At 43.4% G+C, this 25,797-nt stretch overlaps 1 protein-coding gene across 1 annotated transcript; it reads left to right on the top strand.

Annotated features, from left to right (window-relative positions):
- The first annotated feature begins 18,028 nt into the window (after positions 1-18,028).
- On the top strand, positions 18,029-25,254 carry RASD2 (RASD family member 2). The gene is made up of 3 exons (XM_071549840.1): positions 18,029-18,736; positions 22,199-22,478; positions 23,980-25,254. The coding sequence occupies exons 2-3, from the start codon at positions 22,208-22,210 to the stop codon at positions 24,507-24,509; spliced, it is 801 nt and encodes a 266-aa protein (XP_071405941.1). The 5' UTR covers positions 18,029-18,736; positions 22,199-22,207; the 3' UTR covers positions 24,510-25,254.
- Positions 25,255-25,797: the final 543 nt, after the last annotated feature.

Genomic DNA, 25,797 nt, shown 5'->3' on the forward strand with positions numbered 1-25,797 from the left:
AGTAAACTGCATTAATCTGCCTATAAGTTCTACGTCCTGATTCTAACAGTAGAAAGACAGCCTCTCAGTCTCTTGCGTGTAAGGTCTAGTGTAAACTGTGATTTACAAGATTGAATATCTCTTCTAGAGTGGATTAACAGGCCCTCTCCTTTTAACTCAGATGGGGATTTGCAGCTGTGTAAACGAAATGAGATTGCATCTATATATTTGCCAAGAAAATGTGCTAAATATACAAATAGGCTGAAATGAACATGATTTAATCTTCAAAGCAGATACATTTTGAAGTATTTGATTTCCTTTCTCTTCTAAAAGACATGTGTTTGCTGTGAGCTTGGATCTACAGAAAGATACTGTTTGTGGGGACCCACCAGCTCTTCCTTTGGCTTAGGTAATACCTTGACCCAGACCAGCTAAGGTAAGGAGCAGCCTCTGTCTCAGTGCCCTTATAAAGAGTGGGGGAAGCTCAGAGGAGCTTGCTGGGCAATTTTATCTCCCATCTCTCTAAATATGTACCCAGGACTAGTGTCACAGTCATAACCCAGATTCACTTCCAGCAAAGGAAAGACACTTACCAGCAGATTGTAATGATGTTCCTCTTGCTGGTCATTATGGCAAAAAAATGGAAGAGGCATGAGTTCATGAGAAATGGCACACCCAATGGGCAACGGATAGCTGCCTGATAGCAAACAGTCGCTTGCTAGCAAAACAAAAATACACCTGGGTGGGATGAGAGGAGGAAATCCCTTCAATGGGTGGCAGAGTGTGAAGGGATGTTGCCATTTTGGAAGCAGACTCATAATCAAAATCTTTTCCAGCCAATATTTCTCAGATTAATCAAACAGAGCGAGATTTAGGACAAGGTGTCACTTGCCCTGCCTGGATTAGCTCTGTGACAAGGAGGTTTGTTTTTCTGCACTGTGGCACTTTGCTTTCAAGAAGCCAGAGAGGCCACGGCTCACTCAGACATGTGCTGGTGGCCTTTGCAGAGTCACGTTGGAGCTGGGCTTGGGGCCATTCTGGAAACGTTGTTGGCTTTGGCAGAATCTGCCTGTTTGTTAAGGTAATGTCCCCTTAACTCCCAGTGTGTTGAGAGTTTCCTGTAAGTGTGTGGAGAGATCTGTATGTAAGTGCAGCATGGTAAGACCATAAGGGGAGAAGCAGATAAGGCTTTACCTTTATGTGACAGTAACTCAGTCTGGGGAGATGGGATAAGCAGGCAGGAGAGGGCACTCCTAACTAAAACAAATGGGAGCCCCAGCCCACCCAATACATGGCATTTAGGGGAGTTTCTGCCACATCTGTGTTTTCACAGGGACTGTTTCACATCAAGTGTATGGTTTAATGAGAGGGATCTACCTTGCCTTGCAATAGCTTGGGGCACTTGCCAGCTGAGCTGGGAGGACTGGGCTGAAAAGCTGCGGGGACGGAGTCATTTATTATGAGCTGCCCAGACTCTGGCATGAGTAGTGGGTTCAAATAGAGACAGCAAATCTATCTTGCTTATGTTTAAGCAAAAAAAAGAAGCAAGAAAAGAGGTTAGTGCTGCTTACTCTTGATAAAGCTTTTAGCTGCAAACTGTCACATTCTTCAAAACCCAATCAGCCAATCATGCCCCAGGCATTAACAGCTGTAACTCTAATTGGACCCAGCAAATAAATTGATCTGCAAAACAGAGCAAAAACCCATAAAATACATGGTAATCAAGTTAACATGGTGAGACGGTCATGAGTGTTGACTTCATTGCCACTGGGGCCTTTACATCCTCCCCCAGATGACAGAGCCCCCTCTGAACTCTGCCTCCAAAGTGCTTGAGGTCCTAAGACACAGCAACCACACCAAGCTGCCCCCATAAGGAAATGAAGTTTTAATTACTGCTATCAGTCAGCCTTCAAGCAGTGGAACAACCAGCTCACCCGGATGATTAGCGTTCCTGCTGCGGGAAGAGCGTGAGTCCAGCTTCATGGAGGGAGGAAAATGTTGATTGACATCTTCCCACAATCATTGCACTGTTGTCTCCTTCCCAAGGAGAAGGGCATGCTCCCCTTTGTCCACATCTGACAGCACCATATATCACCTCTTGGTTTCCTGCAAAACTAATCCAGTGGCAATACCAAGAATAGCTCCAGACCTCAGGACAAAGAAGGAACTGCCCAGAGTCAGATTTTAGAAGCAAAGAAAATTATTCCAAGAGACAGTCAGATGGACAGCTTCCCATTTTAAGCTCTGTATTCCTTTTTTATTTAACTGCACTGTCTCCCAGCGCTCTTCATAATGGCAGACCAGACTTGGATTTCTGGTTTTGAGAGTTCTCTGTAATGTTGTGTTTGAGGGCTGAGATGTGCTGCAGCCAACCCTGGAGGACTCCTGGGATTCTTGTCACAGGGTTGTTCAGGAAAAACTGGGCTCTGTATCTGCTTGGGTTATTTGGGTATAAGAAAGGCTGGTGTTCATTGTGACAGTGTGTTCTTGCAGAGTTCTAGAAATGGAAGAGGATCTGAGAGGGTAACTCCTTGCCAGAAGAGGACTGCTCCCTACAGGGCACTTCCCATCATCTGAGTCTGTTGAGCTCTATACAAACAACAAAAATCAAAGCTGCTTTCACCATTTTCCCTGGAGATCAATCAGAAGCCAGGCAGATCCCCACATTCAGAGACTGTTGTGGCATCAGACAGAATGTTCTGCTCCTCAAATAGTGCCAAACAGTCCTTTCCTTAATGTCTCCATTGTTGGAGTGTTTGTGGACTATGGTTATATCCTCTATTCATGTCCCTGTTTAAGGTGCGTCCCATATGCAAAAAAAAGGTGTCTCCACCTATGGAGGGATGGATCTACAGATGCTATTATCTCCTTCAAACAAAATGTGATTTTCATCAGGAAAAGAAATTGTTCATGCAGTTGGAGATTTTTGGCATGGTTGTGTTTACCAATGAGGTATGAAATCCTGCTTCCATGCAGCTTTTTTTCCTCTTGGGCCCTAAAATCTTTTAAAGACTGTACAACACAGAGGCCTTTCTCCAGCTCTTTTCAGGGCCATTCTCCCATGCAATTCCTTTTCCAAATGTTACTGCCTGTTTTTCACAGGAACTGTAATAGGTAAAAGCCTTTCATCTGCCTTTAGTTTGGGCAGAAAAACTTAGCTATATTTGAGGTAGGAGATGCTCTTATTTTAGTTGCTCATTTCACAAAGGAGTTTATATTCTATGTTAAGGAAAGGGTTTATGGTTACTTCTTACATTAAGTTGCACAATTCCTTGATTTGCTGAGATATCATTATATCAACATAATCAATCTCAAGAGACCAAAGGAAGGAAGTGTTCCAGGATCCAAGGGAGAGTACCACCGTCATCCTCACTTTCAAAGAGGAGTAGTCCCAGCAAAATGTGGGGTCCTCGCCTCTTAAATCATCAGATATGTGAAGGTTGGGTCACAATTCCTGTGGTTTGAGTTTAGCCCCTGCACTAAATATGGTGCAATAGGGATGTGAAAAGCAGGTTTCTTCCTTTACAGATTCCCAAGCAGTGGATTCTGGCAGGGCATGACTGAGAGGAGAGGGAGATGTGACCATCTGGGAGACAGGAGTGATCTAAGCTGGACTCCAAACAAGGAGTCACAGGACACTCCAGAATTTTTCAGTATGTTTCTGGTAAGCTCCCACACTGAAGCCCATTATTCCAAAAGATGACCAACCAGAGTCACCTAAATAGTAGGTATTGCCTTTCAAGACTCTGACATAAACCAATGCCGAAAAAACTGCTTGTGTTCAGTTTTCTGGCTGACATACGTGGCACGTGTAGCCAAGACCAATTTGCTGCCCGCTATTTCTCTCATATGTCTCTTCAGACACTTGCTTTGAGTTTCTCCCTCCCAGGGAGCATCTGTGCTTTTTCCTGTTTTCAACAGTTAGCATTTAACACAACTTGATCTTACTGTCTTCTCCACATATCCCTTCTCTCTTTAGGCTGCTGATACAACCATGGTTGCTGCTTTTGAACCTGGATTGGTGTGCATATCTCAGCGTTACTTGTGACTGCATGCTGGGCTTCTAAAAGCAAGTGCTTTGTTGGGATCCTGCCTGAGAACTGGAGAAGGGCCAAGAGTGTCCACTTCATTATGCAGCGATCCATCTCCCTGGAGTTTCATAATATTCTCCATCTGTTCTTTTGCTTCCTTATGGGAAAGGATCATGGGGTTACAGAGGTACCAATTAGCACATCTTGTGAAGACTGTGTTTAAAAATATTCACTGTCCATCTGTGTGGAGCGAAAACCCCATTTCTGTTAACATGGTTGTTTTCATTCTGACACTTGCTCTCTGCAGTACCCAACTTGGAACAATGAGTGTTCGGCAAAAGGCAGAGCTTTACCACCAGTGGGACTGGGACTGGCCAGAGTCAACACTGAAGAGTGAGAGGGAAGGTTTGGATGCAGGAAGGTGTCAGAGGAAGGGGAAGTATTGATAATGTTCTCCCTTTCCAGCTACAAATACCACTGGAGACAAAGCCTACAATGGTGTGGTGCCACGCTTGGGTTGCATATCTTTCAGGATTCTGTTCAGTACATGCTCACTTGTGTCTTGCTGACCAAAGAGGGATTGCAAAGGGTGGTTTTGCAGAGTGCAAGCCCTGATTGACAGCAAATTGAGATCTGTTTGTCTTACTGATGTCCTAAAGGTCTCATGGCAAGAGTGCCAGCCATTTCCCACAGCCACTGACTTCAACTCCATTGTGCTTGGACAATGTATCCATGATCCTCTTTTACTGTCCCTGACAATAGCGGACAACAGAAAGCAGCAGAGATGTGAAAGAATCTGTCTGTCCTCTTGTCTGAGGGTGGCTTTGGTTATTAGGCCAAATTCAAGAAAATGGCTGGCATGGAGTGCTTGTAAATCCCTTTGTAAGCAGGAGGATTGAGGGGCGTATTGGCTAGAGAGGAGAACAATGATCAGCTCTACGCTGTCTCTCCACCATCCCCTGCAAGGAACCCCCTCCAAGAGCCACTCAGCCCATTTTTAAATTTATGGCACGTTGTCTTCCTTTGCAGAGCTGGCACTTTCCTCCAGCACTGTGAAAGGCGCTTACTAGGTCTCCTACTCCCCTAAACGCCTGGGATTTGACTTCCTAACTGTGTCTGTGTGCTGGGTTAGTCTTGCTGCTGGTGCCATGGCAAGGAGAAATGCAAAGCAGTCATGGCTGCAGAGCCACTGGAGAGAAACAGCAGGCAGCAAATCATGCTGGGCTGTGCAGTTCATGTATGCCGCACCTACATGTTCCATTGGACGCTGTTACAGCCTCAAAAGGAATACTTCCTGTACACAATTCTGGCCTGTAGTGTCAGACTGTCTCTTAGGACGGACAGTAGTCTGTGAAGAAGGAGGATGCTTTCTGTAGGTAGCAAGATCTGACAGTTTGAATAAAGCTGAGGGAGAACTCCATTACCACATGCAGATACAGAGTATTCCAGGACCTCTCTGCACTGCAGCTATGGGACAGTTAGGCAATACAAAACTTTTAGCTTAAGCAAGACTTAAAAATTGTTCTGTAACATATTTCTTGGCTATTTATGACTTTGTGTGATCTCATTGCAGTTGGAACTGACACACTGCAGTCTTAGGTCTGCTTAACTTCCTTCAGCAATAACCAGAGGGGAGGTGACAGTGCCTGCCATATCATTCTTACGGCAACCTGCAATTTTCGTCCAGGTGTCACATCCTGGGGCTAATGGAAAAGGAAGCCTGAAGGGAGCATACAGACTCAAGCCACCAAATGTGAGGACCTTTCAATGCAGGCTGGTGTGTGTGCAAGAGTAAGCTTGCTCAGGTGCTGGTGAACCAAGCATAACCTTCCTCATTGTGAGCCCAGCAAGTCTGGGCTTGCCCTGGGCAGGCTCAAGCAGAAGCAGCATTCCCCTCCACAGGTGTTGGCACAATATGTGAAGGTCCCTTTCTCCCTTCCCTTTGCAGATCCTTTTTCATGATTCCTGTGGGCCACAAACAGGAGTTGGGGGCAGAAGGTTGGAAGGGCTGTTAAAGGGTTTGTTCCCTTTGCACAAGTACCTCCACCTTCAGGACTGCAGATGGCTTGGCAACTTCTTCTGTCACTTTCTTCTGCTTTCTCATATCCAGAGGATGAGAAAAAATGGAAGAACCCCAGAAGAATGTGTATGTTTTTTGCCTTGGTTCATCAAATCATATCCCTGAAGCTCAGTGTCAGCTTTGGTGGAAAACCCTGGCTGGGGGTGATTTCTGTATAGAAAAGAGCTGTCCAGCCACAGAGCAGGTAGTGAATTGGCTAAGCTCCTCACCCACTTTGGTGATCTTAAAGAAATTTGGCCAGCACTGAGAAACTTATCAGGGCATGTTTGGCAAGTCAAGGCACCGAGGGATACCAAAACAGTTAATAGCTGGGCAGCCAAGCTATTGCTATTTGCTTCTGTGGTGGTTATGTGGGAAGTCCATTCACCTCTGACTGTGTGCTAATGGGACACTGAAGGTGTTTGTAGCAATGTCAATGCTGTCTTGCCAGGCATTCTGAAGCATGAGTCACCTCTTCCTGAATCATGAGACTGGCTTACAAGTTATTAATATTTATTTTCTGACTGAAAGTAGGAATGACCTGCCTTTACTTCCAAACCTTGGAATATGTAGGGTTAATTCCAATGATGCTTATCGCATTTTCTCAGAATGAAAACTTTGGTTTGCTGTATTTGCATTGCTTTCCTTTGTTTAAAATAAAACTAAACTGAGGGCTTTTTTTCCTTTCATCACACAGATCCAAATCTGGAAGGACTCGTCAGCTGTTAGGAGATTTACTGTAAAACCACAAGGATTTGCAGTGGTTATTGAGCAACCATATGCTCAGCTCAGTGCAATGACCTTTTCCACCTCTGACCAACCTGCCTATCTGTCCGCTTTAAAGCTCTCCCTGCTGGCAAGAGTTTACATTAGCTCAGCTAGAACGAGGACATTGGATTTATTCCCTTTTGCCCTTTTCAGCATTCACAAATAATATTTGTCTAGCATGATAGATACAGTTGCTAGTGGTGTCTAAATACCTTATAACCAAGGATGCAATAAGCCAAGATGAAACCAGACCTCCAATCAGTCTCGTGAACTACTATACGGCGGAAGAGTATCTTGGAGATTCATTCTGCTAAAAAAACCCCTGGCTTTTCTTCACCTTTCCCTTCACTTATGGGGGCAGGTCAGAAGAACTGCTTAGCTGTTCACCTGGAAAGAGTTAGTGCCTAAAACCTCCTTGATTCCTATTGGCAACAAGAGTGAAAAGCGGCCATACACCATCTTCATCTTCTCCCTGGAGTTGCGGAATTTTGTCTCTGTGGTGCAGACCTGGAGCACATGGTTTTGTAAGGCTGGGTGTGTAAGGGCTAAAGCAAAGCAGTCAAGCAGTCAGACATCCTATTTTCAGTAGTGCTCTGGATATCTGAAGTACCCTTAGTTGGCTGCTGGTGGTGGGAAAAACCACCAAGGCAGTAATCTTTCTCAGGGAAAGCTCTGATGGGTGATGGATGGGGTGAAGGGCACTTTGGAGGCTCCTTCTGTTGCCCAAAAGCTTGTGAAGACTCCAGGAGGAAATGCAAGACAAGGGGGAGACTTTGCAGAAAGCACAAAGCTCTTGTAGATCATTGATTTCTGCTTAACTGCCAAGGACATGAAGTGCTGGTTGACAAGGCTTTGCATGTGGAGAGAAAGGAAGTGCCCTTTCACACCTTCTCAACCTGTTTGTAGTTGTATAAGCCTGAGAGCGCAGAACCTGAGGTTGCTATGCCAACTTCCTTAGTTCCTCCCATCCACCTCCCTATGTGAACAATGTAGGGAAACTGAAAGAGCGGAAGTCCACCCCGAAGTGATACATCAGTGGCAGACTTTGCTCCATCAGTAGAGTGGACTGAGAGTCTCTGGGCAGTGTATGCACCCATGGACCTTGTGCCACCAAGGAGGGACTGCACTACAGCAACTGGTTTGCACCACTTCTGCTTCCTTATCCCAAGTACTTCACCTTTGCTGCTGAATTTGGTTTCAAGTCCTCATTGGCAGCACAGAGCCTGTGCTGTTACCCATCAAAGGAATCACAAGTGCAGCATGAGTCTATGTGCCTGATTTCCTTTCTGCAGCATTAAAATAGAGCAAAGAGAAGGAGGAATCCTATTTCCAGGTACTTACATAAACTGTCTTCAAGTGCAAAAGAGGAAAAACCTGAACTCCTTAGGTTTTTCACCTCCCTCCCTCCCTAAGAAGAGCACTAAATAGAATTAGGTTGTATGGTAAAAGGCTCCTTGAGACAGAACAAAGCAGTGTGGTTTAGGTCTATAGCACCTGGAAGAGGATGGCAAATGAAGTAGAACGTTTTTGCCTCCTATCTTAATTAGCAGTGATTTCCAGCATAAATTCTTATGGTTAGCTCCTTCCTCTTCTTTGTTTGACCTGTCACATAAATCACAAACCCTTTTCTCTACACTCTGGCGCTATCAGGAATAGAAATCCTGATGAGTTAGTTTGCCAGTAATTAAATTTGTCCCTTCTGGTTGTATCACGAATGCAGTTGCCCTCTGCTTCGACTCAAAGTGCAGGTCAGTGCCAATGGGAACTTTTAATAATCTTGTAGTCTTATCTGGTGTTGAAGATGGAAAGTTGTCTTGCTAATTCGATTATTGCAAAATTATCTAAGAGGAACAAGCTCCTCTGGACAGAGGTAGGCTAGAAGCGAGCAGATTGATAGAGAAGGTAATGGGTAAATTTATACTCCTGTGCATATCCTCCAAGCCTTCAGCCAGAATAAACACACAGAAAATGCCTTAGATCTGATTTCCTTTGACTCCGCAGCTTGCTTTGTCATTTACACCAGAGTAAAAGCTGCTTTGATAGGCTTTCATGTCAGAATGATAGCTTTTTACATTGCTGAAACTGGGGTGCTGGATTAGCACAGCCTGCAGCCTGAGCAGAGGAGGTGGGCTGGTGACAAGGAAAGGCTGGTGTTGCCCTACAGTTTCTGCTGGGCAGGACTCAAGGTGGATTGCCCCAGCCTTGAAATCTGGCCCCTGAGGAGGAGGCAGGCAACAGCACTGCAGGCTCCATACAAACAAGAATTGCTTGTAGCTCTTGCTAAAAAACCTGAATTTTCCTTATTCCAGATCATCGGAGAGATTTGTGGGCAGGGGAATTAGGTTGGTTCTGGAAAAATTTCCAGTTTCATATCAGCTAAAGGGACCCATTCAAATTTGGCCCTTGTCATTAAAGTTGTGCAAATACAGAAGCTTTAATCAGAGATCTGATTTTTTAGTTAAAAAAATGCTGAGCATTTCCACTGCAGAGAAAAAACTGACTCTGCAGCACCCTGAGGGCCTCTTTCCTCTTATCCAGTTGGTTTTAATCATGATTTTGAGGATCTGACACATATTTGTGGAGAGATTGTAGCAGGCGACAATGCCTTTTAAAAACTGGGCCAAAGCACTTTTATGCTCTGGTTCCTTTCAAGGATGCAGATGAGGTTATTGACCTGCCCGTTAACTGTACTTCCCAGGGAGGTTTTGGTACTCTGCATTGAGTTTGTTATGTGTGCTGTGTCAACTCCTGGCCATCAGCTGATGGCTGGTACTGAACTGAGGACTATCTCTACTTGTGCAGCCTGAAGGCTGTTATTTGCATGGCCCTTTGCAGACAGATAAAACTCATTCTACTCATGCCCTGAACTGGCCAAAAGCTATATAATCTCTTAACAGGACCAATTAACTCATGCTCAACAGCTAGCTCATTAGTGATGGCTGCTCAGTTTTCAGTCAGTTTGGAGTGTGAACAGGGGGACCTTAAGTTGAGAGACATTTACCCCAAGTAACCTGGGAATGACAGCTTAAAGCCTGTATGCACATTCAGATTTTCCAACTATAAACTGATAAAATATTGATGTTCCTGCTCTGTATGGGAGACTGAACCTAGGGAAGCATCTTCCTAGATATTTGCAGAATGTGTGGAGATATTAACAAAAAAGTTACACTAAGGGTACATAGTATTACCATTATTATTATTATTATATTATTGTTATTGGTTCTTGAGTACATGATTGCAGTCCTCTGAGAGGGGGGAACAGAACAAGACCAAAAAAGAAATATAAAAGAACAACCTGTCATTCTCACCTTTTCTTCCCTCAGAGTGATTCCCATTCACTGGCTTCCTTTCATGATAAATGAAGGTGTATAATATCTCTCAAATCAAAGGAATGAGGCACTTTTCAGACCCTAAGTCGTTCCTATTTTCTTAATGAAAGGAACTGTAAATGCCCATGTTCTAACATAGGACTGGTCCTTTAGACAGAGAAGGGCACAAAAACAATTAACCCTGCATGAAGAGACACGGTGCCCTAATTCACATGTACTTGTTAATAACAACAACAAAACCAAGTGCCAAATAAAACCGGTGCAGAATCATGCAGATGTAGAGCCAGAGCCACCATGAAGCTTCCAGGTGGCCACCCAAGATAACTTAGTACTAGATGGCCTTGGTGCTCATGCTGTGGATCCAAGAAGAAAACCAAAGGAATCATCTGAACCATCAGCCTTTGGCTGTGCAGCCCACCCACATGGCTTCAGGGACCAGCACTGATTCAGAGAAGTTTATTGGCCAGGCATAAAAAGACAATGGTGTGAGCAGAGCTGTGCTAGAAGGACATACCTGTAAAGATTGGCAGGTTTTACATGGGAATTTACTGTTTTCTGCAGGCACAGGTGGAGATTGAAAGTGCTGGTGGACTAAGGAAGGTATGTGAGAAACCAGATCCTTAGAAAAGCATCTTTTTGCCTTTGACATCTTACAAGGCATAAAGGGCTTCTGAATGGGAGTGTTTATACAATATCAGCCCCCAAAATTATCATGGCTAGACCCAGACTTGTAATTGCCACTTCTTCATTGAGACCAAAATAGAAGAGCTGGACACAGGCAGCATCATGTGTGCTGCAGAGGGCTCTGGCTTGTCAGTATCTGTTTCATGCATTTTTCCTCTTGTTCCATATGTTTTGCCTTTGTTTTCAGCTGCATCTAATGAACGTTAATTGTGTTTTTGATTAGATTATTTTTCTGTGAAGACTTATAGGGCTCTCCTCCACAGTCCTCTTGATCTTCTCTCAAAACTCTTCCTTCCCCTCTGTTCTCCTTAGTTCTTCATATTCCCTTTGCAGGTAAAAACTTCTAGAGATGATCATCAGCCCTGGTAAGGAGGTCAGAACTGATGGTAAAAGAGAACAGGTAAAGACATATCTTGGGGATCTGAGCAACATCACTGGGGACACAGCTACAGAAATGGTCCAAAAGGAGTCATTTTCCTCTCTGTCTTTTGGAAGGTGTCAGCCAAGGGAGAACTTTGGGGGCCTTTTTGAATGAACCCCTTCCTGCCAGCATCATTCAGCAGGAGAGATATGCATTGGCTCCCTCACAGGTGTTAATCTGTCTGGACACAGGGCCTGGGAGCAGCTAGGGAAGTGGAATGGTAAATGGACATGGGAAGTCATGAAGTATACCTACGTCCACTCCTTCCTGAAGCATTCTGTCAGGTGAGTGCACAACTTATTCCTCTGCTCCAGCAGATCAAAAGCTACACAGATGGATGTGTAGGGGATGTTTTTTCTTCCATCAGAGCCTGAAAGAATATAAACCATCCCTGTATTGGTATTCACTGAGGGTAAAGAATTTATTTATACATCTTTGTGGGTTTTTCCCCCCATGTTCTACCCTGAAGAATTTTTGAGTAGTTTTTATTTTAAGCTTTAATTTTGCTTCTGAGTAATTTTTCAAATATGGAGAGTTTTAAAAAGTTTCAACAGTGGAATAGGAATGAAAGGATGCACGCATATCTGGGGAGGAAATCTGGACGTGCTGTATCAGTAGAAAAAGGAAAGGAGAGGGACTAGAAATGCAGTCTTTTCTCAAAAATATTTCATTAAAATGTAATGAAAAACTGATTCACGCAAATGCAGCAAAGAAGAGGTGATTTGAGTTCATTTTTCACAGCAAAGTAATGCTGTTCCATTTTGTAGGGATCTCAGTAAATACTATTAACACATTTTACACCCTGGGATGCTGAGAAATTACAGTCATACACAAATTCTGTGACAGGACCAAGAATATAAATCAAACCACCACTTTCTAAATGGTATGCCTTCTCCAGCTGTATTACTGTTCTCACCCATAACTGATGATCATGAGTTATTTCCCAGTCACTGTAACACCCTTGGAGAGCCCTTCAGTGAGTTTAAATACTAGGAGGGCATACAGGCAATGCAGGGGCAGTAACACTTGCAGCTGCTCATCTATTTGCTGTTCAGAACATGACTTGGTACCTGCAGCTTACTGACTCCTGAACACTAGCTTTCCAGTACTGCTCGAAGGAAGAAGCACCAAGCAGGAGAGATGAATGTGGGAGGGAGGGAAGGAAGGTGAGGGGGTGGAAAAATGAGCCTGCTTTACTGAATAATGAGGGGAGTGAAAATGAATGGGAGAAGAGAGAGAAAAGCTGGTTTAAATATTTAATCTTGGTTGCATTTGCTTTTGAAGAGAAGACAAAAGCCTTGGAACATCTTTTGTCTTGAACTAATTCTGACCAGAGATGAACGGCATATGATTGTCACTTCTGTCATTTGCCTTAAGGTGGAGAGAAACAAACTGGTGCTGCTGCATCAACCAGCACACCCTTCTCTGTCTCCAACCACGGCCAGTACCTGAAGCTGCAGAAGGTATTAAATTACTCATGATAATGACACTTTGGCCTCACAAATCTGCATTTCCCTGGATCTTGGTGCCAGCATGGTCAGTGTGTGTGCTGTCTGAGAGCTGCACCTTTCTTCAGAGAGGCGGAAGCTCCTTTGAGGGGTCTGAGGAGTAGTTGTGTCTCACCACAGTGCAAGTCACTTCATTTATGTCTTCACCTTTTGAAACCAGGTGGTTAGTACAACACACCTTAGCTGTATTTTCCCATTGTATCTCTCCATTCCTCTGTACATCTTTTTACACAGCTCTTTCTGCAACATTTATCTCCCACTTCCTTTGATTCACTCTCTCTAGTCGTCCCTCTCTGCCCACCACTGTCAGGCAGAGCCAAAAAGCACACAGCTGTCTTGTCTATGAGTTACAGTTGTACTGTTTGCAGCCCAGTGGATGAGCCAGAAGGACCTGCACGCCAACATCAGAGACTGCAGCTACATGTGCTAATGAGCCACTGCATCAACAAACCATGGAACCTTAGTATGGTTTGTGTTGGAAGGGACCTTAAAGATCATCTAGTTCCAACCCCCTTGACAGACAGGGACACCTTCCACTAGACCTAGTTGCTCAAAGTCCCATCCAACCTTGCCTTGAACACTTTCAGGGATGGGACATCCACAACTTCTTTGGAAAACCTGTCCTGGTGCCTCACTACTCTTGTAGTAAGTACTTTTTTCCTTAAATCTAACCTAAATTTCTCCTCTTGCAGTTTAAAGCCATTACCATTTGTCCTATCCTCTCTCCATCTTTCTTGCAGGCCCTGTTTAGGGACCGGAAGATGCTATTGGGTCTCCCCATAACTTTCTATTCTCCAGGCCGAACAACACCAAACCTCTCACCCTGTCTTCATAGGAGAGGTGCTCCAGCCCTCTCATCATCTTCGTGGCCCTCTAGACCCACTCCAACAGGTCCATGTCCTTGTTGGGGGCACTAGAGCCGGATGCAGCACTCCAGATGGAGACTCATGAGAGTTGAGTAGAGGGCCAGAATCATCTCCCTCAACCTGCTGACCACACTGCTTTTGATGTAACTCAGGATATGGTCAATTTTCTGGACTGTGACTGCACATTGCTGGGTCATGTTGAGCTTTTCATCCACCAAAACCCCAAGTGCTTCTCCTCAGGGCTCCTCTCAATCCATTCCCTGCCCTACCTGTATTTGTGCTTGGGACTGACCCAGATGCAAGACCATGGACTTGGCCTTATTGAATTTCATGAGGTTTGCATGGGCCAACCTCTCAAGTCTGTCGCAGTCCTTGTGGATGGCATCCCTTCCCTCCAGCATGTTGACAGCACCACACAGCTTGATATCATCAGCAAATTTGTTGAGGATGCACTCAGTCTCACTGTCCATGTCATCCGCCAAGATATTAAATACTGCCAGTCCCAATCTTGATCCCTGATGAATGTCACCTGTTACTGGTCTCCAACTGAACATCAAGCCATTGACTGCAATTCTTTGAGTGAGACCATTCAGCCAATTCCTTATCCACCAAGTAGTCCATCCATCAAATCCACATCTCTCCAATTTAGAGCCAAGACTGTCATGTGGGACAGAGTCAGATGCTTTGCACAAGTCCAGGCCAATTATGCCAATTGTTCTTCCCTTAACCCAGTCGTAGAAGGCCACCACATTTATCAGGAACAAAGTGCCCTTAGTGAAGCATGTTGGCTGTCACCAGTCCCCTCCTTGAGCAATCAGCTTGGTCTTCCAGGTCTTTTGGCCCACTATAATGCCACTGTCTCTGCCATGCCTCTAATCCTGACCCATAACTTCTTAGTCTGCTCCCTGTTCACTCCCAGGCAGAGCTCCATGCACTCCAGCTGCTCACTGACACACAGAATAACAAACCCCATCCTTGTCTCCCTGCCTGTCCTTCCTAAAGAGCCTATGCCCTTCCATTCCACCATTCCAGTCATAGGAACCACCATACCACGTTTTCATGATGTCAGTAAGATCAGAACTCTGCAGATGTGCCCACAACAAGTTCTCTTCTTTATTCCCCACACTACATGCATTTGCATAAAGGAATTTAAATTGGACCCTGATTACAGAATCACAGAATGGGTCAGGTTGGAAGGAACCACAGTGGGTCATCTGGTTCAACCTTCCTGCTCAAGCAGGGCCATCCTAGGGCTCATTGCACAGAATTCTGTCCAGACAGTTCTTGAATATCTTCAGTGAGGAGACTCCATAACCTCTCTGGGCAATTTGTTATAGTGCGTGGTCATCCACACAGTAAAGAAGTTTTTCCTCATGTTCAGGTGGGATTTCCTGTGCATCGGTTTCCTTAGAACCCATGAGAAAAGTTTGGTTTCATCCTCTTGACACCCTTCAGACTTTCTCCAAGCTCTAGGCATCTTTTGCTAGCACTGGTATCAAAGGAGTTGGAGTGGGATGGATTGAGGTTCCCCTCTCCTGGCAACTTTAGTTTAAAGCCCTCTTCACCAAGGCTTTTGCTCAGTTGTTTTCAGTTAGTCCAATATAAACCATGTTGTTCAGTTGATATATCTCATCTGCCACATGTTCTGTTTATCTTGTCTCACGCACTGGACACCCAGGCTTAAGGACTGCACCAAAAGCCATAGCCCGTGTCACTCAGTGAGGCAGGCAAAGCCCTTTGGAACAGTGGTGGTTCTCTGCAGCAACTGCCTGTCATCCTAAGAGGCAGCCTTAGACACATAAAAACCTCATTTAGGCTTTCTTTATAGACTGGAGGAGTGGGAGGGAGAAATGCCTCCAGAGAATAATATGTTGTAAGCTGGGCTTTTAAATTGTTAAGTATTTATAAGCTCTAAGAAAAGCTGATGGTCTCTGACTAACCAGAGGAAACGGTTGAGATTGGGGACTTTTCCTCTTGCTTTGGCAGTTACTTTGTTTCTCTGATTCACTTATTCCCATAATAACCGTAAAAGCAAAGAGGTGCTACCATCGTTATTCCTCAGATGGGGGAAGATATAGTGTGGCTTCTCCATTACAGCCCCTCCTGATGTCTTTGAAAAGTAGGGATTTTTTGAGCTCTGGTCTCCTGATCCCTGAGGGAAAGCATGAAAACCCAGCTTTTAATCAACTCCTTAACTAGGAGCACACCAGAAGAAAGGAAGCAAAAACACCAACCTAAAAAGCTACAACAATGTCTTTCAAGACTCTCAAAGCTCACAGTTATCAATTATCTTTCAAAGGTAATTTACTTTTTTACTAGCGGTTTGACAGATCAAATAAAGCTAAGGTGCATAGTCAAGTATGTTCCTATTTTATTTTGATACCATTTGAAGAACTCAATTGGCTACTTGAAATGCTGGAGAGAACAGCTGAGTAGGAGTTTGGGCTCAGTGAAGCCAGCTAGGCAAGAGTTTTGCATTTGATTTACAAAAGAGCTTGAGTAGGCTGAGATTCCAGGCTGATGAGATGGTCTCCATGATGACTACACTTCCTTCTTGGAGAGAACTCAGTTCATTTGGCATGCGAGCCATAGGGATGAAAGAGGAATTTATTTTCTGTAGCACTACATCTTGACTTTGCTGGTTTTTGTGCCAATTCCTCCTGTGGCAATGATACCAGGATGCTGGTTGCTCTGTTTGGATCTAAGCTACACAAATATCTGACCAGACACCAAAGACAGCAGCTTTTGGTCCAGGTTTGATCTGAACCAATGACTTGGGAAGCTTCATATCTCATGCCAAAAATTTGTCTGAGCCATAAAAGTACTCCTCTACATTTTGCCAAAGAGAAAAGGCTCAAGTGCTGGCAAAGGAGACCTGGTACTGTCTACAAGCAGCTCAGTTCAGGTCATGACCAGTTCAGTACTACTGCAGTATTTTGATGGTGCTCTGCCAAGTTGTGCCCTTCCTTTCCAAATCTAAAGTTGTTTGCAGGAACTGCTGCACCCCAAGTTTGATCAATGCTGTTTCACCTCTGTGTTAGCCTGGGAGTCCTGAAATGCACATCAGGATGGCTCAGGACAGCCACAAGTCTGACCTTAATGGGAGCTGCTGCCTCTCACAGACAGTTACAGCAGGACTCATCCCGCAGCCTGTGCCTAATCCTTCCAAGTCTGTCGGCACTGAGAGATGCATAGGCGTGTTAGACCATGTGCCTGCAACAGCCAAACAAAGTGTCCTCAGCAGCAAAAGAGGGAAGTGTTATTCCAAGGATGGCAACAGAAATCTCCTTGTGCTCTAAGAAGGAGAAAAAGTTAAGCATCCCACAAATTCCTCCAAAGCTGCAGGAATTGTTGCCCGGGGGCCAGAGGTGGGTGGGTGGGGTGGATGGAAAGGGGGAGATTGAGAGTTGAAACAAACACGGTAGTTGGAAGAACCTTTGTGCTCAAAAGGGAGTAAAAAAAGAGAGAGACTTGCAGGATACCTGAAACTATATTCGCATTTGGAAAACTGTGCCTCCTTTCCATTTTCTTATTGTCAAAATACCTTGAAAATCTCAAAGTGTTTTTCTTCTTCTTACTCCCACCCCACCCCCTGATCTGGAGTTTTAAATGGGAAATGCTGAAATACTTCCACTCAAATCTTCCTAAATCAATGTTTTTTAGCATCTTTTAAAATAAACTCATATATATAAAGTATTACTTCAGCTCAAAAAGGAGAAAAATTTAAAGTAAATGGACCATGAAATAAATTGCAGACACAGTTTCTTACTTGGGGTTGAACAAACTCCTTGAATTCACCCACTTTTAATTTGTTTTTCCCTTTTTTTTCTGAGTTTCAATTCCACACACTTTCAGTTTGTTTGACCTTTTTTTAATATTTCTATTACCTATCTGTAGTTTAGTTTTTCATTTATTTAAATAGTAATGAGAGTACAGCAGTTACATATTATTCTCATTTCTTAACCCAGACAGCCTACAATAAATGTCTTTGAGGTTGACAAAACAGGAGAAAGTATTCCACACAGCAAAATTACAGAAATCATGAACAGAAAGCCCCTACTTGGGGATTGAGTCAGTCTGCTGCTGTCTAGCAGAAAAGATCAGCATGGAAGTCTAGAGCCTTAGAAACAGCTTATGAATTTACAGCTTGCAAAGTAAATGAATTCTCTGTGTCTCTCACACATGTACGCTAACTCATTCCCCACACATGCATACATACAGGTCTCTGGTGGAAAGACAGGGAATGTGCAGTCTGCAATGCATATGAACTTTCTGTTTAGAGGAGAAAAGATTTTTCCAATAGGCACAAATCCCACCCCCTCAGCACCCCCCTCCTTCCCCTGTGTCTGACACTGACTTCAAGGGAGGAGTTGAGCCAATTATCTGTGAGTCCTACAGAAGGAAAATCTGCAATTTGCCAGTAGTTGTGAGAGTGAGAGGGAGAAAGGCAGCAAGGGAAGGAGAAAGACTTAATTGGCAAATATAAAGAAAATCCTCTTCTGTCCTAGAAAGAGAATATTTTAAAGCAAATCTCAGACCAGAAGAAAAGAAGCTCGTGGGGAGGGATGTGCCAGACAAGACCTGGGGAAGTGTAGGCTCACCATAGACAACTTCCATGCCCGCAGTGATCTTTCCCCACAGAGTCTGAGACAGTGTAGAGGCAGGCTGGGCCAGCCAGATGCACCAAATACCCTGCACAACTAGGTGTTGTTCCTGAAATTCTTTCCCCCCAGCACAGCCTACATAACTTGCAAGAAAAGACAGTGGGGGTGGGAGATTCTGCCTCTCCTTTTCTTGAGCTGAGGCTCTGAAGAAAAGAGCTCATCTCATCATAGGGAAAAACTGTCACTGGTTCTGAGAGTCTTCTTTAGCCCATATCCCTGAACCATCCATGGGATAACGCTCTCTGGAGCCCTGCAGTCCTTCCTAATCCTGCTAAGTTCTCAGGAAATAGTGGAGAACTGAGCCCAAAACAAGCAACGTGGGATCGAGAGAAAGACAGCTTTTTACAGCAGCAGCCAACTCTGAATAAAATCATCAGCTTCATCAGACTGCACCAAGATCCAGGACTGCTCTTCCAAGGAAAGAGAGGTAAGAACTCAGCACTGGGTTTGGGATGAAAGCAAGAAAGGCAGGAAACATCCCGCAGGAGTGTTTTGGTGTCCATGAAAATTACAGGGACACTAGTAGGGATTAACAGGTTTGTGACAGGTCTGTTATGCATGATGCAAATTTGTGTCTGCCTGTGTCCTTTTTAGTGGGGTACAGTGATTTCTACCGGGGTGGCAAACAGAGACAGAAGCAGTAGCTGGAGACAGGAGTGCAAGAGAGATAGTTCAGAAGTCTGTTCATGGATGGGGAGTGGTAGGGAGCATACGCCCTGATGGGAGGATGTAAACTAAGGTGTAATAGCTCTAGGCATGTTGAATGAAGAATATCTTCCTTAGATATCCCTCTCTGGATGCTCAGGATCAAATTTTTCAGCACCTCACCTGAATCCAGACAAGCAATGTCAAGAGGATACAAAAGTAGTTTATCATTCAGCCAGTACCTGCCTATGAAAAGAGCAGTGGTGGTTAGCAGGTAGAAGATGACATGGGGAGTCAAGAGAAATGGCATTTAATGTTGATTTTGTTCTGCTGTTTCAGGTCTCTCTGGGCATATGAGGCTTTCCCCTTATTAAGTAGAGATAACATTTATTGCCTGTATTCCTATGTAATTTTGAGATCCCTGCACTGTACCAGTATAAAATACTAATGTAAAGTTTCTAGCATCAACCCAGTTCATAAAGCAGAAGGTACCAGTGGGAACTAATCTTTGCTTAAGAATTTAATAAACTGGAAGGAATAGATGTAGATTAAAGCCAGCTGGAGGTTGTTTGTCTCCTCATTCTCTTCTGATTGATTTTGCTTTACTTAGTACGTGAACATGTGGTCTCTCTCTGTTTTCTTTCCTCTGTCTTTAATCTTTTTCAATGTATGAGTGAGTCCCCGTGCTTCCCCCCCTGCCACCTCTGGGTGTGAAGGCTGAAGTTTCATTCCTTTTCTGAGAAGAAGGCAGATTATGTTGAACTGGAGAAAAACTGGAGTGGGGGTATAAGAAGGGAAGGCAAAAAAACACAAATATAAGCTCACAGTTCAACAGCACGCTCTGAATCAGATTTGTAGCAGAGGTGTGAGTAGCAACTCCATGAATCAAAGTGCTGAAAAGTATCTTTTGACTTCAAGTGAAAGAAATAAAACAACAGTTAAGAAAGCAAGGGAGTTCTCTTGATTGAATGTCTTGACAGGTGGAACAAGGACAGCATCAAGTGATCAGGGCCCTCAGCACACATGTTCTGTACGGGACTTATAACGCATTTGCTTAAAATGCATAACTGTGCTCACTCCCAGATGCTTTTGCACCAAGTTGTATGAAACTGATCTCTAGCAGGTGTAAACCAACACAGTCCACTTGCCCTTATGCAGCTACACTGGCCCATCTCAGTCTCAAGAGGTGACTCATTTCTAGATACTGATCCTGGCTGCAAAGAAGTTTGTAGTTTTTCTCATTAATCTATGTCCTTGTTTTCTCTGACAAATAAATAAACCTGAGAGAGTGAAAGGAAGCATTATTTGTCTGCTCAGGGATGCAAGACAGTATTGGACTGGCTACATAGGAAACGCAGAGACAATGTACATAGCAGTTTTGTTTCAGAGACTGAATATGATGTTTCTACACTATTGGAGATAGGTCTTGTTGTAACTAGAACACAGAGTCCAGTTCAAATACCAAATGTGCCCCTTGCTGTCATTCTCTCCACAGCAATCCCAGCAGTACCATAACTCTGCATGTATGTGTCCTTTCAAAGTTATGTTCTGACATTACTGTCTGGCTCTAATATCATGCTGTCCTGCCCACTGAATATAATTCAAAGTGTAAACTACTCTGAGGAGAGCACTGCATTTTCTTTTGTTCTTTAGGTATGGCTGAATATGCTGGTGTCCTGCAGCAAATTATAGCAATAATAATAAATAGTCATGTTTTGCTGTTTCCTTGGGCTATAGTATAGCACTTGAAAGGATGCTGGATCAGAATTCTAGAGACTTCTTTATTTAGCAGTGACTGTATCTCCATTGCTGCTTTGGTGCTTAGCACATGTTAAACAAAGTAAAATATTTTAAGCTCTTGACTGAGATAATTGTCAGCCACATAAAAGCTTGGGAGATAAAATTCACTCAGGGGAAAGATAGGCATCCAGATCTGGACCCAGAAACGATATTTCAGTGTACATAAAGTACTTGCATTGTAATATTAAATAAACAGCACCTAAGTTAGATAAATGGCACAGTGAGAACTTGATTATTCTTTAATAAGATCCCAGTAACCAAAATAAACTCTGTCCAAAATGTGTCTTCTTTGTACTAACAGTCAGCTTTCCCCACACAGAGGTTGTATTTCTCCTTTGAACTGGTACAAGAAAAATGTCCGAGCAGCACTTTCCTATTGAAATTTTCTGCATCTGAGTGCTATGTCAAAATGCAATCTCCAAGGTCTTGAGACTAATTTTAGATGTCAGGGGTTGGAAATCTTGCTTAATAGATATTTAAGATGGCTGTCCTTCTTTTTCCCTGCTTGTACTTTGCACCCACAAAGACCATGACACCCACAACAGCTGTGTATGTATAAAAACTGGAGCTCCTATGAAATCTACATTTCTGCAGTTCCACCCATGACCATCCATCCTGCTGCAATGCTGATAGTTTGCTGATATGGAATTCCCACACTACTAGTCCAAACAGCAAGATCAAAATCTGGTTTCTAAAAGGTCACTGAAGGCACAGATGTTTGAATTTATCACCAGCCAGTGCTATTTTGTGGCTCACACTCCCTGCATCAGCAGTGAAGGTTGCATGGGACCAGCTATTTAAAGTTACTGAAATGTCTGGCTGCCACTGATGTTAAGCATGATTCTTGTTTGTGTCTGACTTTTGGTTGATCTCAGAAAACAAGTATTATGCACAGCTCCTATTTAGGTGATCTAGGTTCTAATGGCAGCTGCAGTGGATGTAATATTTTGGGGAATCTGACCTCTGTGTTTATGTATCTAAATGAGAACCAGGCTCCACTGAAAAATCTGGTAAAGTGTAAGTGACGCAGATGGTGGGAAGGAACCTGGTGTCTAAGTTGGAGCACAGCTGATAAATTTAGCCCTTAATATTTAAATGAAACAGCAAATTGCAATTCAGAAGCATGCTATTTTTCAGTGTAAATGTCTTCATTTTTATATTACTTTAGAAGAAAAGAGGAAAGAATGCCAACAGCAATAAAACCAACCAACTTAAAAACAAAGCAAAACAAAACAACAAACAACAAACAAACAAAATAAATATTCCATGGAAATGAGACTGGAAAAGTTTAAGTATTTCCAGTGAAAAACTGTCTATATGAACCATTCATCTACTAACAAGGACTATGGTCCGGAGTGCTTTTTAACAAGCTTGTCGTAAGGAGCTGTTTTATCTTCCATTTAGTTTCTGATCTGTCCTTCAACTCTGCTCTTTCCTCTTTCAGAACCAAGCAATGATGAAGACCTGGTCTGGTGGAAACTGCAACCTGAATGTGCCAGCCAAGAACTCGTACCGGATGGTAGTGCTGGGAGCCTCCAGGGTGGGGAAAAGCTCCATCGTCTCACGCTTTCTCAATGGCCGGTTTGAGGATCAGTACACTCCTACCATCGAGGATTTTCATCGCAAGGTCTACAACATCCGGGGAGACATGTATCAGCTGGACATCCTGGACACCTCTGGGAATCACCCTTTCCCTGCTATGAGGAGGCTTTCCATCCTGACAGGTGAGAAAGTCAGGAGGAAGTTAGCAGAGGGGGAATGGTGGGTAAAAGATTATAAGAATAGACGTTAGCTTGAGAAGTGTAGCATGGAGAAGAGCAGTTCTTGGAATGTAGCTAAAGGGACTTAGCTTGACTTTGTTACAAGATACTGTTGCTGAGAGAGATATTTCCTGTCTGGGATGATCTGGCACTACAGGGAATGCATTAGCCACAGAGGAAAACTCCACACGGGAAAGATCTGAAATTGAGATTTTCCTCAAGTCTATTTCCCTTCTACCTTCCCCTCCTGCTCCACATTTTTTATTGCAGTCACAAATAAATGCCTTGAGGGCATAAAGAGTAGCAGAGGGCAAAATAAGCATGTTGTTATAAGACACATGCAGTGAAAGGGAATTCTAACCAAGAAAATCCCACAAAAAATTTTATTTCTAAAATTTCCATCCTGATTTCTTTGATTTGATATTTCAGAAAAAGGATAGCTCTACTTTTACCTCTTCTTCTTAGTCTGTGGTTAATCAAATGTTTAAAAGGGGGGAAGAAAGGAAAATGGTAGGCTCATTTTATAAAGTGTCACTGCCAAGCAGTTCCTGTTGTGAGCTAAAATGAGTTTTTTAATTGTAAAATTGACAGCAGAGATATCTTCAGCTACAGATCACAGCAAACCCACCTTCTGGATTTGTTATCTACCCCTCTAGCCAGCCAGTGAAACATTATTTTCACATCTGACCAGGCTGGAGTCTGCATTCAGTGAGGTCCTAGGACCAGTCTCTGGGATGCAAATGTGAGCTTTTGTCCCTGAAAGCTCTCTTACCATGTTCCACATGAATGTCATTTAATAAGCCATGATTTGCCTTATTTTCTACTTGCAAAAGGAACTGTAAGTCAGAAAATGTCAAAAGGAAATGCCAGGGGATCTGTGTCATTTATGTATTTCTTTTTTTTCCATGGTCTGTTTCTCTTGAGCAAATGCGATGACAGCAGAGCCCTTCATGCTGAGAAACCTCTCATTCCTGACTTAGGTGCTCAGGACTAACTAGCTGTAAATCTTTAGTTTAGGTGTTGCTTCGTGTATTGTGTAATTAAAAGGCCAAGGCTGAGTGGCTACTGGGTCTCCACTCCTGGTGTACGAACAGGCTGTGTCTTACCCCAAGATATAAATGAAGGGAAGAAAAGGAAGAGCAATGCAGCAGAGCTGATATAGAAACATTTTTACAAAAGAGAGCAAAATGTGCAGTAACTTACAAGCCCAGTGCAAACTATGAACGCAGCCGGGTATCACTGCATTAACATTGTACCCAAAAGTCTTTTCCATAGCACTACAGAAAGGTGTGGGAAGTTGAATTAGAACAACTTAAGAACAGCTTAGTGAATAGATGCCAAAAGACCAAACAAAAAACATGGGGAAAAGATTGCAAATAAACCTATTGCTTTTTTTAAAAAAATCTGCTCCTCTGACACTGGCTGTGACCAACAAACCTTTGCAGCATCTTTTTTTAAATTGCAGGAGACGTTTTCATCCTGGTATTCAGCCTGGACAACAGAGAATCTTTTGATGAGGTCAAGCGGCTCCAGAAACAGATCCTTGAGGTCAAATCCTGCCTGAAGAACAAGACTAAGGAATCAGCTGACCTTCCCATGGTGATCTGTGGAAACAAAAATGACCACAGTGAAGTTTACCGCAAGGTACGCACAGATGAAGGAGAGAATCTTGTCTCCAGTGATGAAAACTGTGCTTACTTTGAAGTGTCAGCCAAGAAGAACACCAATGTGGATGAGATGTTCTATGTTCTCTTCAGCATGGCCAAGCTACCTCATGAGATGAGCCCTTCTCTCCACAGGAAAATCTCCATCCAGTATGGTGACACTTTCCAACCAAAATCCTTTCGGATGCGCCGATTCAAGGACATGGATGCCTATGGCATGATTTCTCCCTTTGCTCGCCGGCCAAGTGTCAACAGTGACCTGAAGTATATCAAATCAAAAGTTCTCCGGGAAGGTCAGTCCAGGGAGAGGGAGAAATGCACAATCCAGTGAAGGAGGATTGCACTTCTGTCTGAAGTCAACATCCACATGCAGTGCCTTAAAGAAAATATGGCCCATGGAAACACAGAATGGGCTCATGGGGTTTATTGAGAAAACCCAACATAGAGAAAGGATAACTCTTCCTGTGGATTTTGCTGAGTCATAAATGTAAATAACATTGTCCTTGAATATGACTGGGAAAAAGCATACCCCTGAGACACGAGTGCATTATTTGTCTTTGTAATGTATTTCCTCTTCATTCCTTTTTGTTTAAAGAATACAGATCTGAGAAGTAAAGACATTTCAACCTTATCCTTACAAACAAAATAGGTCAAAAATGCACAGAAGGCATTAACACTTACCCAGCATGCAGCTCTTGCTAAGAGAGAGGAAGTTATGTGTGTGTGTGTGTGAATCTGTGTGCCTGTGTGTACATGTGCATGCATGTGTGGAGCTCTCCTTTTTAAAAGTGGGACTTGAATTTCAAAAGGCAGCAGTTTGAACAGAGGATTCACAGACTGGGAGTGGACTCTAAATGTGGATGCATGACTTTCACTCCCTTCTGAGGGGACTTGCATTAAGAAGAATTCGATTTTATGTTTCTTGGGACACTTACTATTTGACATCGACCTGAATGTTGGTTTGTATTGTAGATTTTATTTGGGGTTAGAGGGTGGGGGTTATTGTCTGGGAGTGGATTTTTAGCAAAATCAGATGGCAAGTGCGTTTGATATTAAACAGTTTCTACCAGTGAAAAGTGGTCTTCATCTGTAAAACTTTCTAATATGTACATTGATTTGAAGTGAAATTATTCTGCAAAAAGCCAATGCATTTGACTGCTTTGCAAGCCTGGTGTGATATTGTTTCTCAAAGTAGCCAGACCAACTCTGAGCATCATAGAACAAATGCCACCCTTTGCCTTGATGGCCACTGGAGTAATGATTCCTTCCTCTGCCTGTATCAGCTGAGAGAGGAATCAGGTTCATATGTAGACTTAGACCACTTAAGAGGCAGGATTAGTTTTTCTTCAAAATTAGGAACTGAATGGTTATAGGGCCAGCTCCATTGTATTCCTTCTGTTAATATGCCTCCTAATAATTTTGTTCATGCTTTCTCCTATTGTCTGATAAAGGTTGCCTGAATGGAAATCTTTGCCCTACAGAAGTCTTTCAGAACAGAAACTTTATGCTGGCTCTTCAAACAGGGCTGAACAGACTGGTCAGATAAATCTGGGGCTGTTCATTCACTTCTTTTCTTTCTCAGCCCAGTACAGGTTTCCTTGTCTTCAGCTCTCTCTCTG

This window comes from Pithys albifrons, chromosome 3, assembly GCF_047495875.1.
Source record: "Pithys albifrons albifrons isolate INPA30051 chromosome 3, PitAlb_v1, whole genome shotgun sequence".
Taxonomy (NCBI): Eukaryota; Metazoa; Chordata; class Aves; order Passeriformes; family Thamnophilidae; genus Pithys; species Pithys albifrons.